The sequence below is a fragment of the Electrophorus electricus genome, chromosome 14 (assembly GCF_013358815.1).
Source record: "Electrophorus electricus isolate fEleEle1 chromosome 14, fEleEle1.pri, whole genome shotgun sequence".
NCBI lineage: Eukaryota > Metazoa > Chordata > Actinopteri > Gymnotiformes > Gymnotidae > Electrophorus > Electrophorus electricus.
In genome coordinates, this window is record NC_049548.1 from 20,535,845 (window position 1) to 20,551,401 (window position 15,557).

Sequence of the window (15,557 nt, forward strand, 5' to 3'; positions counted from 1 at the left end):
TTTAGGCATAAACTTACAGTTCCTAGGGCTGGCTGGCTATTTTTGCATCATCTCATTTTTGGTTTTAGGCCTCAGACAGGCCACAATCACTAGCAGTTTTGTCAATTTGGGGATGTGCCTCTCTGTGACCCATGTGGAGGCCCAGATACCATTCCTCCACCCATCCAATGCAAATTTCAGGACAGCCTTCGGGTCCTGCATGGGTCACAGGTGGTCATTACTCTAGACCAGGGGGCCCCAATAAGCCAATCATAAAGTCCATGTTGGTAGATTGAACCTCATTTAAAATTATATCATATTTACACAGGCTGCCCATTTTCAGCACTGTTTCAAATTCTACAGTCTAGTGGTAGTCAGGTCAGCATCATTGACAGAAAACTTGACCACTGTTCTGCTGCTCTTAAATATATTATTTATTATTTGTTGCCATAATTACTGTGCAGCCTTCTAAGAGCATTGCTGTTAGGTTAGAATAAGCTAGCTAGAACACAGAATTCTTTTCACTGGTAATGAATTTAGTGACATTTATCATTCTGTATTTTTATGTAATTTTTCTGCTGTGAATCTTCTTATATGAATGCGAGACTCAAAAAAAAAAAGGATCATTTCCATGCAGAGCAGAGTGGGAGGGAGACTCCCAACTGCTGTAAACAGTGATGTCATCCAAGTAGTAGATGCATAGGCCTGAGTATGCTGAATGTGCTGTTCATGAATCACAGTAATCACAGCAACTCTGAAAAGCCTGATTGGAAGCGTGACTCATTGGTCTACACCAAACACAATGGAAAAGAACGCATGAATCCAGACAATCTGCCAATATCCCACAAACATAGGGGGAAAGGTTGCTTGATTCCTGAAGATCTGCCAACATTACTTTGTTAAATTCAGCATCAAAAGTGAACAGTCCCCAATATGTGGCATAAGATAGGTATCAAAATTAAACACCCTGTTGACTTTTCAATAGTCAACACAGAATTGAATAGTCCCAGTCAAGCTTGGGGACAATTGCTATTACCCCCACAAGCACAGCCCTGAGCTCATTATGAACCATATTCTGTTTGTGTTCAGGTAAATGATCAGGTTGTGATATGGGAGGTTGGGCGGTTGTGATGTGGGAGGTTGGGCAGTTGTAATGTTGGTATAGGCGGTTCTGATGTGGGTGGATGGGCGTATTGTAATAGGGCTGGTTGGGAGGGGTTTGATATGGGAGGTTGGGTGGTTGTGGTATGGGAGGTTGGGTGGTTGTGATATGGGAGGTTGCACGGTTGTGATTTGGATGGTTGTAATATGGGAGTTTGGGCAGTTGTGATGTGGACGGGTGGACAGTGGTGATACAGGCTTTTGGGAAATGGGTGGTTGGGCGGTTGTGATATGGGAGGTTGGGCAGTTGTGATATGGGAGGTTGGGCAGTTGTGATTTGGATGGTTGGGCAGTTGTGATTTGGAATGTTGGGCAGTTGTGATTTGGTATGTGATACATTCAGTGTGTGGGTCTCTGCACTTATGTATGTGTAGCATTGTTTGTGTGTATGTATCTGTCAGTATCGAACCAAGTCAAGTCCAATTTATTTATATAGCACTTTTTATAACAGTTGTTGTCACAAAGCAGTTTTACAAATGTCAGAGTCCAAGCCCCCAGTCAGCAAGCTAAAGGCAACAAGGAAAAACTCCCTAGAGCATAAGGAAGAAACCTTGAGAGGAACCAAGGAACCAGTGTGTGTGCCTCCCTTTTGTTTAATATGTGCATGGACATGCATGTATTTACACATTCTTTCCAACATCTCAGCAAGGCAGACTGTATCAAAGGCTTTGGGCAGCAACCACATCTGGTCTAGCATTAGCCCTAACCCACATCTGGTCTACATTTTATACATTTATTTATAAAAGTTTGACATCGCAGGGTAAACCAGCATAAAAAATAGTTTTTGAACAGTGAAACCTGAAATATGTCAAATATTAACATCATAAACTGGAACACTGAATTAAGTAAATAAACCATAAAATAAGTAAATTGTTTAAAAAGCTAAAAGAATCTTCATGTCTTTTGGATCTACTCATGGGTACTACATATCCCTGTTTGGTTCTGCTCATGGGTACTACACATCCCCAGTGCCAGGGAAGTGAGTAAGTAGATGCTGAGGCTACATGCAGGACAAAATAGAGAGGAAATGAACTATCCCTGAGTGATAGTGATGGTCTCACCATACAGAGGAGATGACCTATCACTGAGGATGTTATTGAGAGCATCATCATAAAGAGGGTTGAACTAAGACCTTAGTGTGTTATTGAGGGTGTCTTCATACAGAGGAGATGAACTCTCATTGTAAGTATTAGTGAGGGTGTCACCATACAGAGGAAATGAACTATCACTGTGTGAGTGTGTTAGTGAGGGTGCACAGGGTCTTGGTCTCAGTAGTGGAAGAGATGATGATGGAATGATAATGCTGATAATCCTACAGCAGTGTTTTTGAATGTTTTGAGGGTTCTGGTAGTTTTTTTGTTAGGCCACACCAATGTGGGCTAGCATACTCAAGGATTGGATGAATGAAGATCAGGTATATTTGTTTTAAAACATCACATGGCCTGCTCCTTGGGCACCATTAAGATAATGTATTTTTTGTTTTGTCCTTTGAAAGCAAATGATTGATTTGGGCATCCCAGGATAAATAAGATGATATCTGAACTCCAAGCAGTTTAAAATTGGATACTCTACTGAGAAAGTACTTTACCCAGAAAGTATTGGAGACAGAGAAGAGGGAATGTTGTCCTCTCTCCTAGCAGTCCTACTATATCCATAGTCTTTGCTCCATTCATTGTCAGTGAAACCTGTCTCTGTTCAGCCACAGAATCCAAGGCTTTCTGAGTCAGGCCTGGTAAAGACCCAATCAGAGGCTCAGTGACTGTAAGGTCTTCTGCATATTTTACAGGGATAACAGAAGACAGCAAACATGAATCTAGGCTGTTGAGGCAAATGACAAAAAGCAATGGAGACCTAACCATAACCCATACCTGGTTTAGCGTTAACCCTATCCCACACTTGGTCTAGGGTTAACTCTATACATAACGGTAACCCACACCTGATGTAGGGTTTACCCTAACCCGATTGCACACCTGGTCTAAGGTTAACCTTAACCTTAATCCACCCTTGATCTTGGGTCAATCATAACCCTAACCCACACTTGGTCTAGGGTCTAGGGAAATATGTTTATGTAGAAGTGACTTTGTAATTTGAATGCACACAGAAAAGTTGTCCTACTAAATGAATGTCTGATGGAATTTGGGGTTCCTTCATTCCAACTTAATTTATGACATTTCAGCAGTCCTGGTAGAAGAGGAGGGAAGGTCAGATGGTTAAGCAAGAGTGATTAGCCATCACCCAGTGCCATTTTTTGTGTCCCATCATGGTGCCAGATGGGTCCTGAATCTTGTCTCTGGAAAAGGGTTGAAGACAACTCAACCTTACCAGACCAAAGTTTTATCAGAGGAATAAAGTGTAATCTATCTTCAATACAGCACTTCACACATTTCATGTCCCTTAAAAATCCACCCTCTTATCCAGGGATACACATTAATGTCTCTGACCAGGCGTTCACACCGTCGCCTCACAGAAGGAGGCATTTAACCAGTCACACCTACCTCTACTTACCTGGGGCATCTGTTCTGTATTCAAGGTTTAATTGTTATCTATCACTGATCATTTTAACCAGTGCAGTAGAATTAGAGAAACAGTGACATTTTTACTTTTAAACTGTTTCTATCTTTATTTACAACCACAGCTGTATTTGTTACTGAAGTGTGATTATGTACATCCATATGCACATCCATGTACGTGTGTGCATGTGTTCCTGTACATGTGTCTTGGGTCTCATTTTTCTTCTGTAATAGTTGCCTGCTTGATCTAGTTTGTGTGTGTGCAGGCACAGGTAAGTAGTATATAAGTGCAAGTGTTTCATATGTCTGTAAGTAGTAAATAGTAAGTAGTATATAAGTGCAAGTGTTTCATATGTCTGCTAGTACTGTGTGTGTGTACTTCAATGTATTTCACTAAACACCTAAACACCCTCCCATATTCTCACTCCCTTATTTATTATCTTTTAACCATAAGATCTGGATGAACTGACACACTGAGCACTGTTTCAGTCAAAATCTAGAGATGAGCAATGTGTGTACATGTTCAGTCACACCAGAAACACTTCTGTTTTTGGGGGGTGTTGTGTTGATATGGACAGAGCCAAGCAGAGGCTCATTATCGAGGTCATAAGCATGCACGCAGACTGAAGGCCTCAGACCACGTGAAGAACAAGCAAAAGAAGCAGGGCTTCCACATGGGCCGGGACAGACACACCCACAGACAGCAGGAAAAGGGCAAGACAGGCCACACCCCAGCACTGATAGACAGCAGTCCGTCAGAGAGGACAGGTGTGTGTATGTCTGTGTGTGTGTGTGTGTGTTTCTATGTATCAGTGTGTGTGTGTGTGTGTGTGTGTGTGTGTGTGTGTGTGTGTGTGTGTGTGTGTGTGTGTGTGTGTGTGTGTGTGTTTCTATGTATCAGTGTGTGTGTCTTCCTCTGACCCTAACTCTCTATCCTTCTGCAGTGCCCCTCTGTGACCCCCAGGCAGCCCATGTGAATGCAGAGGAGGCTGATGCTGAGAGAGACCCAGTCACATTCACACACATCTCTGAGGCTTGTTTGCTGGACACAGCTCCCCCACCCTCCCCTCAGCTCTCCTGTGTGCCCCAAGGCTCCAGCAGCTTCAGCAGCAAGGCCTCTGTCCCCGAGTCAAGTAGCATAGACTCTGAGTGGGCACCACATCCACCAGGAGAGCAGCAGTCAGGTGCTGGAGCAAAGGAAGAGGAGGCAGGGGGGAAGAAGATCAGCAAGCAGAACCTCCATTGTGCTATCTGCAAAGTCACAGTCAACTCCATCTCACAACTGGAAGCTCATTACAGTGGTAAGGTGTTAACATTCGTAATGTTGCCATGTAAAATTACAAAAAGAGCAGCTCTGAATCATACATTTCAAAGTTGACTCTGTGATGAGGCTAACTGAGGCCTCCCACAGTGGGTCCCACAGTGGATCATCCCATTATCATGCACCCAGACCACTCAGAATATCAGCGGGTGGAAGTGCACATCTCCTCACTCTGGCAAGGAAAGTTAGTCTCATCTCTATGGTTACAGTTCATCTCCATAGTTGTATCAGGAACTAAGGGCTCTTAGGGGCATGTTCCTAATGGGAGTGTAGATGTGATTTTATTCTTGTGATGTAGCCAAAGTAAAGGGCATCATATTTAGCATTTTCTAAGTATTTTTGTAAAGTCAATGTTTGCTATGGAGAGCACACTTGCAAGGTTTTTTCTCATTTGTGAGAAAATGACATGGTGGTAGTGGGAGTGGAATGATTACAGAATAATTTGAGCAGGCAGTGGATACTATTACTCCTGGTCCTAGGCTAACCCTAACCCTAACCCTACTCCTGGTCTTAGGCTAACACTAACCCTAACCTAGGCTGGGTGTTCTGCTCCAGGTTGCCCTGCCTTCCTTCACCCTTTGGATGTCAGCTCTCTCTACTTGAGTTGGTCTGCCGTTTTTCACCATGATGGCCAAGTGATTGGACTGATTGATTGATGATGTTATGGTTACAGGCTCTAAGCACAAGCTGATGCTGGAGGGTCAATGTGTGCAGCCTCGACGACGGGGAGGAAAAGTGATTTCATCCCATATGAATCCCCGTCCAAAACGCCATGGCAACAAGAACAATGCCACCTCTCTCAGCCAATCACATCATTGTCATGTGTGCAACATAGCTGTCAACTCAGAATCTCAGCTCAAACAGGTTAGTTTACAAACAAATTTTAGAAATTCTAAGCTTGTTATACCATTTCCTGCTTTTTATATCAGTCTTGACACCTATAACTGTTTTCACTCATTATAATTATGCAATTATGCAAGAGAAAATTAGAAACTCATTCAGATTTTTGATTATTTTATTTTAACAGCTAAAAAAAGTTACATTTGCTTTTAGCGTTCAGTTCGTGGGTTAATATTATGCTCCTTGTTTGGTTGATATTGAAGAATTTCAACCAAGATGTTAATTTCACATCAAAGTTAAATCAAAAACAGGTATTAAGCCAGTTTTAGAATATTAATATATACATATATAGTATACGTGTATAATTCTATTTTTCTTCATATATTATTTTATGTAGTATATGTGTAGTATATGTCCACTCAGCGGGAGCTGTATTACAATTTTACACCTGCTCATTCATACAACAGTCTAATCAGCCAATGATGTGGCATCATGCCTCAATTAATGTTTACATCAAACAGAGCAGGGGCAAAATGTGATCTGAGTGACTTTGACCATGGCATGGTTGTTGGTGCCTGTTGGGCTGGGTAGAGTATTTCAGAACTTGTTGATCGCTTTGAATTTTCATGCACAACAGCCACTGGAGTTAACACAGAATGGTATGAAAAGCAAATAAACAAAAAACATCCAGTGAGCAGCATTTCTGTGTGGAAACACTTTGTTAATGACCGGTCAGAGGAAGGTGGCCAGTCTGGTATGAGCTAACAGGATGGCCACTCTTTGCAACCATGGTGTGCAGACAAGCTCAGAATGTACGTGCTGAACAATGAGGAACATGGGGCTCTAAGACTGGAAAAATGTTACAACCATCTGTCTGTTTGTATATGTCTCTACCAGCTTTGCACACCTAGACTGGGACATATTTGCCCATACACTGCCCTCTTCATGTCCATCCACAGATTTTCTATTGTCACGTGCACAGACCGATCAATCTCAGCCATACAGACTTGTAGGTGCTTCAAAATTGCCATTGGCCTCTTTGTAGCTTCTGTATCCTCTTGGCTTGGTGATCCTGTGTGGAGGGACGGTTCACTTTCCACTTCTTGATAGTGCTCTGAATGGTAGTTAGAGGGATAGTTAAAGCTGATGAAATCTTTTTGTATCCTCCACCTAACTTGTGCCTTTCCACAACCTTATCACGGAACCCTTCTGAAAGTCGCTTTTCAACCATGGTGAATTGTCACCCTGCACTGCTAGTAGTCGAATCCTCAAAGAACAGCAGGTTTTATTCTGAATTAATCTGAATAAAACCACTACAATTGATGTCAGATGTGGGCCAGTTAGCCTGGTGTGTGACCTGGAAGATGATTAGTTGAACCTGAGAGAATTTATATGATTAGTCTATGGGGCTGGTTACTTATCCAAACCAAGTATTTTTCTAATCAATTAACAATAATTTATTAGAATTTTAAAGTTTTATTTTCACTTTGATGATGAGGGTGATACTGTGTAAACACAGCTGGGAAAAGTCAGACTTAATTTATTTTAATTTTCATGGTATAATGTGACAAAAGGCAAGGATTTCAATAGGATATATATATATATATATATATATATATATATATATATATATCTATATATATATCTATATATATATATATATATATATATATATATATATCTATATCCTATTGAAATCCTTGCCTTGTGTGTATATATATATATATATATATATATATATATATATATATATATATATATATATATATATATATATATATATATATATATACAGTATCAAGTATGGCTGGAAGTTCTGAGGTCAAAGTGGGATACACCCCCAAAGATGGTGAAGAATAACCGAGCTAAGATCCTGTGGGACTTCCAGATACATACAGACAGAGTAGTGATGGACAAACAGCAGAAGAAGGCCATAATGATAGATGTAGCAATCCCAAGTGATAGTAACATCTGGACCAAGAAACATGAAAAGCTCGAGAAATGGGCTGAGAGAAGACCTGGAAAAGATGTGGTTCCTGGAGTAATGAGAGCACTAGGGGCTGTGACCCCCAAACTGGGAGAATGGCTCCAGTAGGTCCCAGGAACAACATCCAAGAAAAGTACAGACCTGGGAAAAGCTAAGGTTCTATGCAGGACCCTCTAAGCTAATTTAAATGTTATTCTAGTCTCAACCTACAGAAATAAATGTTACTCCAGTGCTACCCTACTCTCTCCTTTGCTTTCATATTAGCATTTGAGCAGCAGGAGACATAAAGACAGACTGGCAGGAAAACCTACCAAACCAAAGTTCAGCCCATACAAGAGCCCAGCCAACTCATTGCTTGCGGTGAGTCACCCCACACACACACGCACACACACGCACAGACACGCACACACACACACACACATTCCCACACACAGACAGAGACACACATGTCCACACACAGACACACACACACACACACACACCTGCACAGACACAGACCACATGCCCACACACAGACACACACATGTCCATATGCACACACAAACAGCCTCCCCCAGTACAGAAGAACAGTCCTTTCAGCCTTTCTCACTTGTTCTCTGCACACCATGAGCTGTACTTTATGACATAGTGAAATTTAATTGCCTTAAATGTAAATGTAAATGTTGATTAAATTAATATGAATAAATGGCTCATGATTGTTTGGTTTGATCAATGCCTTATTATTTTCCTTATTGTATTTATTTGCATTATTTTAGTAGATTTTTTTTTCACTTTTCATCCTTTGTTTTGTGAAGTTTTTGGTCAGACTTGGGCAGATTGGGTCGGACTCAGCCCTTAGTACTGACAGGCCAGTTCAAGCTTTTGTCTATCTGTTCAAGGTTTCTGAAAAATTTATAACATCCTCAGACCAGCTGTATCTGAACTGCATATCAAAGAAAGAGTGACAAACGTATGCAGTGTATTTATATACTTCTGAACAGAGTCACATAAAAATGAGCAGAAACGTAGTATTGTAGTATGACAGTATGGTAAGGTAATCTAACTGAGTGTGTGAAAAACTGATTAAGATTAAGTCCACTAAAACACTTATAAAACAGAGCCATCTAGTAAAACACTTAAGTTTCTTCCAGTGGACACAAAGACACACAGTCAAAAACTGCAAAAAGAAGCAAAATTCTTGAAACTACACACAGCTGAGTGGTACTAAACACAGCTGTATGATGCAACACACAGCTGTGTGGTAGTAAACATAGCCAGTATCACACGGCTGTGTCTAGTCTAGTATCACATGTGTGCACCATATTATACAAATGTGTTACTCTGAACCATATCATATTAAGTCATAGTCAAATTTATTTATATAGCACTTTTTTACAACAGCAGTTGTCACAAAGCAGCTATACACATGTCCAAATGCAAACCCCCAATGAGCAAGCCAAAGGTAACAGTGGCAAGAAAATGAGGAAGAAACCTTGAGAGGAACCAAGAGAGGAACCTCCTCTGGTTGACAACAGAAACTACAATAACAACATTATAAGCAATAAAGAGCAAAATAAGCAGTGAGAGAAAATAATAATAATAATAATAATAATAATAATAATAATAATAATACAAATAAAGAAATAAGCAATCGATGTCTATTCTGCTTTTTCCAGAAGTCCTAGTCTGGGTTCAATAGTGTACGTTTGTCCGAAACCTATCTTGCACAAGAATGTCTGTCAAGGGCAAAGGAGAAGTAGTTGGCTGGGGTGGAGGGTTGGTGGGCATCGGGAGGTGGTGGGAGGAGCCATGGCAGCTGAGATGGGTTGAGGTTCAGTAACAACATGACATCAGGGGTAGGTGTACCTCAGCAGAAAGAGAGAATAGAATTATTAAGCATGTCCAGGTACGAGGGTATGGAAATTAGGGAACTATAAGATAGACTCTGGCAGATTTAGCTACGGCAGCACAGCTAAAAGGATAGAGTCAGAAGGAAACACAGGCATGAGGGCACCCTGGCACATCAGCACTGTGCCGCATCTCAGTCAACAAACTTGAGTGATAAAAGAGTGGTGAAGTGACAGCATCAAAACATGATCTACACCTTTACTTAAGATGGGAAGTATTTAATAATATGCCTAACTATACAGTTTTCACCTAGATTTAAATACTGAGTCTGTCTTGAATATTTATGGGAAGGGTATTCCATAGTATGGGAGTTGTATAGGAAAAGGCTCTGCCCCCTGTGGTAGATTGTAATGTTGAGCGGTAAGGAGGCGGACATGTGTGCGGAGAAGAGTGAAATTTATTTGGGGCAAATCCAGAGTCAGTGTCGTTATAATGGTCTAGGGTCATAGAGCGAACATACATGATAACACAAAAGCAAGTGCTAGGATAAACAAAGGCTAGGAAACACAAACAACTAATAACAAACAAGAGCTTCGATACACGAACACTGGTTTTACCTACACACAGGCTTCGAGTCACATACACGGAGGCTAGACTTACATACGGGCTTTCATTCACAAACCAGACTACCATTCACAAAGTAGTTGGCTAGACTTACATTCGACCCGTGTGTGTATTGAATGCCCGATTTCAAGTCACATACGTAGAGACTTTCAAACACGAAGACACAGATTACAATGAACAGCAAGCACACAGGAAACAAGGCACAGTTCATATACATGAACTAATAAGTGTTAACTAGACACAAGTGCTGCAAATGAAGGGTGGAGAAAATGAAACACAGAAGCAAAACAATCACACAAGATAGGGAACCATAGGAGGACCAACCATGACGTAGATTTTCTTATTATTACAGCAGTCCTATCTTGAAGTGATAAATGCATAAGACTAGCTTTTCTGCATCATGTGAATTTAGTATGTTCCTAATTTTTGCATTGTTTGCATGTAGAGAAAGGCTGACCTAGAAATATTATTTATATGAGCTTCTAACCAGAGACTAGGACCCATAATTACACCAAGATGTTTAACTGTTAACAAAGGTGTGATTGGGAAACCATCGAGGTTTATTATTGAATTACAGAGCAAAGTCAGGAATGCTCAGGAATGTCTCCCCCCCGCATGTTACGAAGAGCTTGCCGGACTGTCCTGAAAGAAGCAGAGATCCTGCCTCCCTCCCTCCTGTTGAGAGGTCTCCTGGGCCGCCGGTTCCTAGCCTGCCTTGTGTTGGGTGGGTACCGGGCATTGCCGTGTCGCGTTTTTGTACACGGCAGCCTGGGGTTTGCAGTCCTGGGATGGACGTTTCGGGAGCCGCGCCCCTTGGAGGGGGGTTCTGTCATGGGACGCTCCCCCCCACGAGTTGCGTGGTACGGTCTGCTGCGTGCAGGGGGGTTCACCTTATTTGTAACCACGTCCTCTGTAATTGCACACACCTGCATGGGATTTAACGTCTTGTGTTTTTTGTCTATTTAAATCTCTGCTAGTGTATGTACTGTGTTGGTCATTGTTAGTCTGCTGTTAAATGTAAAATGCATATGTAATCTTTGTTCAATGTTACTATAGTCTCTTTTGTTAATTATATGAGTCCGTGTCTTTCGTTAATGTTGTGTATGAGTGCCACTGTTGTTGTTCGTGTCTTTTGTTAATAAATGTTTCACTGTATGGAGGGAGTCTGTGTGTCCTGCTCCACGCCCATCGGCACTCGGGCCAGCAGAAATGTTACAACAATGAGTCAGCATGCACATTAAACAATGAGTAAGCATGCACATTGAACAGTTACTAACAGTGAGGCATGTTCAAGAATCTACAGCTATCCATGAGGTCTGAGACACAGGCCTGCTCAGGTTTCTTTTTTACCGTTACCCATCATATACACATGCATATAGAAAGCTATCTCAACAGCACAAACAACATTACAAATAATGGAGCACATGCCACACTCCCATGCATCCAGTCTTATGCACTGCTCACCTTGACTGTTGTTCCACCCCATCCCCTTTGTCTCTTTGTAGAATGTGGAATTGGCTGGACTATCAAGCAGGGCTGGCTCTGCCTTTGGGGGAATATGCCGCTCCTTCAGCCTCTCAACAGTAACTCCCCAGGTAAGACTGGAGATCACACCCTGTCCCACACCCACTTCTATAATGAGGGCAGAGATCACACCTGTGCCACACCCACATCTCTAATTTTGTGACCACATATATAGTTATTCCTGTTAATCACTGGTTTTGGTAAAAATGTTACCTTAATAGTTCTGCCTGTCGGTGCTGTGCATCACTGAATCCTCTGATCACTGTTCACAGTGATCCCTTTTGTCTTCATTGCCATGGATAGGCTTTTATTAGGAATAATAACTGTGGTTGACCAGCAAAATGTGGTCAAAATGAGTGATGAATGGCTGTAGAATAATCATAATCACTAGGACTGCTAGTTGTTTATTATGTATATTATGTTTAAATGTAGTAATGGTAAAATGTAGTCCTAATATGTGTTTCCACCAAAGACAGTTTGCGGTTTTAGTCACATGTATATTAGAGCATCTGCTTATATAATGGAGCCCTAAAATGTGATTTAATACAGGACTAAAATTATTCCTGTATTATAAAGCTAATATACTTGACCAGGTTATTTATTTATCATAAAGTATGTGCAACAGTACAGCCTGGGCAGTTTTCAGCCTGGGCGGTGCTGATATGCCTGGTACTGATATCTTAGAAGCTGCACCTCTTTATGAGTCATATTCTTCTTCCTGATGGTCACACTAGCACAGTAACCTGGCCAGTACATCATCCCATATATCTGGTCTCATAAATAAACTGTATTTATAAAAAAGGAGTTTGATTGACCACATTTTGAATTTCTAAAGTGTTAAGAATTTAATCTAAGTAAGTAAATATCTTTGGCAACCCTAGTCTAAATTGTATCTTAAAGTTGTATGTAACATATTCCTGTGTTCCTACAGGCTCTGGTTAGCCTGTTCATATACTCCTCTGGTGCTTTCAGGGTGATTGTGAATATGCTCTTATCAAGGATATCTTTAGTTTCTTTTTTCTCTTTGGTCTATTGCAAAGGACCAAGGCAACCTCCTGTCTACCTCAATGAAAGCAGGCAGTTTTAGATGGGAGGAGCTAATGAAAGCAGGCAGTTTTAGATGAGAGGAGCCAAGGAAAACAGGCAGTTTTAGATGGGAGGAGCCAATGTGATTATTTATTTATTTTGTGTTTCATTTTTAGCGTGTAAATGGTAAAGAGCTTTAGGCATATCCTAGTGTTGTAAGACAATTAACTAAAATCCTTTTACTCAATTCAAAATATTGCTTGACTGCTTTTTTAAAATTGTAGGCTAGAAACACATAGATGTAGTGAAAAGAAGAACAGCTCTGAGAGGCAATGAAAAGAAGAATAGAAAGAATTTGAGTTCAAAATGAATGAGAGAGGGAAAAATGGATTTTCAGGTCGCCCAAATCTGTTTTTACTGGCTCTTTCATGTCCAAATGTGCAATACAAATTGAGGGCTTTACTGTATTAGACTTGAGAAATAGCACTGTAGTCTAGGGCACCTCATTTTCAAACCTCCCTAGCTTAGATGAGCAAAAATGGTGGCAATCTGTGAAGTAAGGTCATTTAATTGCTTCCACCCACCCTTTTATCAAAGTTACTGTTCTTTAGCAATTGACAATCAGTTTCAGATGAGCAGCTGTTTAAAGAGCACATATAGACTCTGGTCTGAGATCATCTGAATGAGGTCTTAACTTTAATAAGAGACAAGAAAAAACAGGTCTTTGATCAGCACTAGTACAGCATCCTTTAAAGGAGGAGAAAGGAGAAAAGTTTTCAGGGAAAATAAAAAAGATATGACATAAGACACACACGCATACGCACACAACCATGTGTGTGTCAGGTGACTCAACAGCAAGCAGAATAATTTGACAAAAAATTGACAAATGATCACATCACATTTGCTTTAGAGTCAACAGTGGTGATGTCAGCACATCATATGACATGCTCATGCAGATAGAAGAGCTGTCACGAACAACACAAGCAGATAACGTCTTGCTACAGAGTGCCAAATGATTGCACCTTTCCAGAAAATCTTATCATGAAGAAGCCTTGTAACAATGCCACATGGATGTTACTCAGCAGATCATCTGATGTGTACAATATGATATCTTTTATCTTTTATCTTTTATGAGCAGTGTTGCTGTTGTGAAACGTACCTTCATGTCATCTGGAAGGTTTGACAATTTATGGATGTATTCAGTACGTTCATTGGTGATATATAAAAGAAGCGAGTTTGAGCTACAGTATGAGAACATTTACTGGAGTATTAAGCTGCTATTTATTCATCTCTCAGTATGATTTGATAACCCTGTTGTGCAGTGGCATATTAAAAGGATAAATTCATGTGCCATACATTCTATTGAAATGTCACATGTTGAGTCTATTCTGGATATTGTCGAGTATCCCTTGCAATAATGTAAAGCCATTTATAGAGTATTTTGTGTATGTTGTTGTAATCAGTCATATAAAAGGGATGATGATGATGATTATATCATGATGGTTTGGATTTCTTACATTTGCAAGTGTCTTTTTTTCTGTTTTCCTACTGACTTACACTTCTCTTCATATCTGTGTCAGTCACTGACCAAGAAGACTTCTCTAAGAGGAAGATCTCTGACCAAGAAATCTTCACCACAAGCAAAACTGTTTTACCACTACCATGTTTCAGCTGTAAACATTAAATTTACTAACCTTGTACAGCCATCTCAGAATAAAGCACCTTCACTTTATATTCCTCTGCTGTGTGGAACCCCCAATGCTGAAAAAATGGCTATGTTTAGCATAAACAGACCAGCCCCCCCCCCCCACCCCCAGTACTGACCCATCATATACACATGCACATAGAAAGCTATCGCAACAACACAAACAACATTACAAATAATGGAGTTGTTCCACCCCATCCCCTTTGTCTCTTTGTAGAATGTGGAATTGGCTGGACTATCAAGCAGGGCTGGCTCTGCCTTTGGGGGAATATGCCGCTCCTTCAGCCTCTCAACAGTAACTCCCCAGGTAAGACTGGAGATCACACCCTGTCCCACACCCACTTCTATAATGAGGGCAGAGATCACACCTGTGCCACACCCACATCTCTAATTTTGTGACCACATATATAGTTATTCCTGTTAATCACTGGTTTTGGTAAAAATGTTACCTTAATAGTTCTGCCTGTCGGTGCTGTGCATCACTGAATCCTCTGATCACTGTTCACAGTGATCCCTTTTGTCTTCATTGCCATGGATAGGCTTTTATTAGGAATAATAACTGTGGTTGACCAGCAAAATGTGGTCAAAATGAGTGATGAATGGCTGTAGAATAATCATAATCACTAGGACTGCTAGTTGTTTATTATGTATATTATGTTTAAATGTAGTAATGGTAAAATGTAGTCCTAATATGTGTTTCCACCAAAGACAGTTTGCGGTTTTAGTCACATGTATATTAGAGCATCTGCTTATATAATGGAGCCCTAAAATGTGATTTAATACAGGACTAAAATTATTCCTGTATTATAAAGCTAATATACTTGACCAGGTTATTTATTTATCATAAAGTATGTGCAACAGTACAGCCTGGGCAGTTTTCAGCCTGGGCGGTGCTGATATGCCTGGTACTGATATCTTAGAAGCTGCACCTCTTTATGAGTCATATTCTTCTTCCTGATGGTCACACTAGCACAGTAACCTGGCCAGTACATCATCCCATATATCTGGTCTCATAAATAAACTGTATTTATAAAAAGGAGTTTGATTGACCAC

General features: G+C 40.6%; 1 protein-coding gene across 1 annotated transcript in view; it reads left to right on the forward strand.

The window, feature by feature from the left end:
- The window catches only part of LOC113581731 (zinc finger protein 385C-like), a 47,065-nt gene that overhangs the window by 27,962 nt on the left and 3,546 nt on the right, over positions 1–15,557 (forward strand). The window contains exons 4-9 of the mRNA XM_035533234.1: positions 4,229–4,418; positions 4,595–4,951; positions 5,645–5,835; positions 8,063–8,158; positions 11,755–11,844; positions 14,722–14,811. Of these exons, the coding sequence (XP_035389127.1) occupies positions 4,229–4,418; positions 4,595–4,951; positions 5,645–5,835; positions 8,063–8,158; positions 11,755–11,844; positions 14,722–14,811 (1,014 nt within the window). The remainder of the gene's footprint in view (positions 1–4,228; positions 4,419–4,594; positions 4,952–5,644; positions 5,836–8,062; positions 8,159–11,754; positions 11,845–14,721; positions 14,812–15,557) is intronic.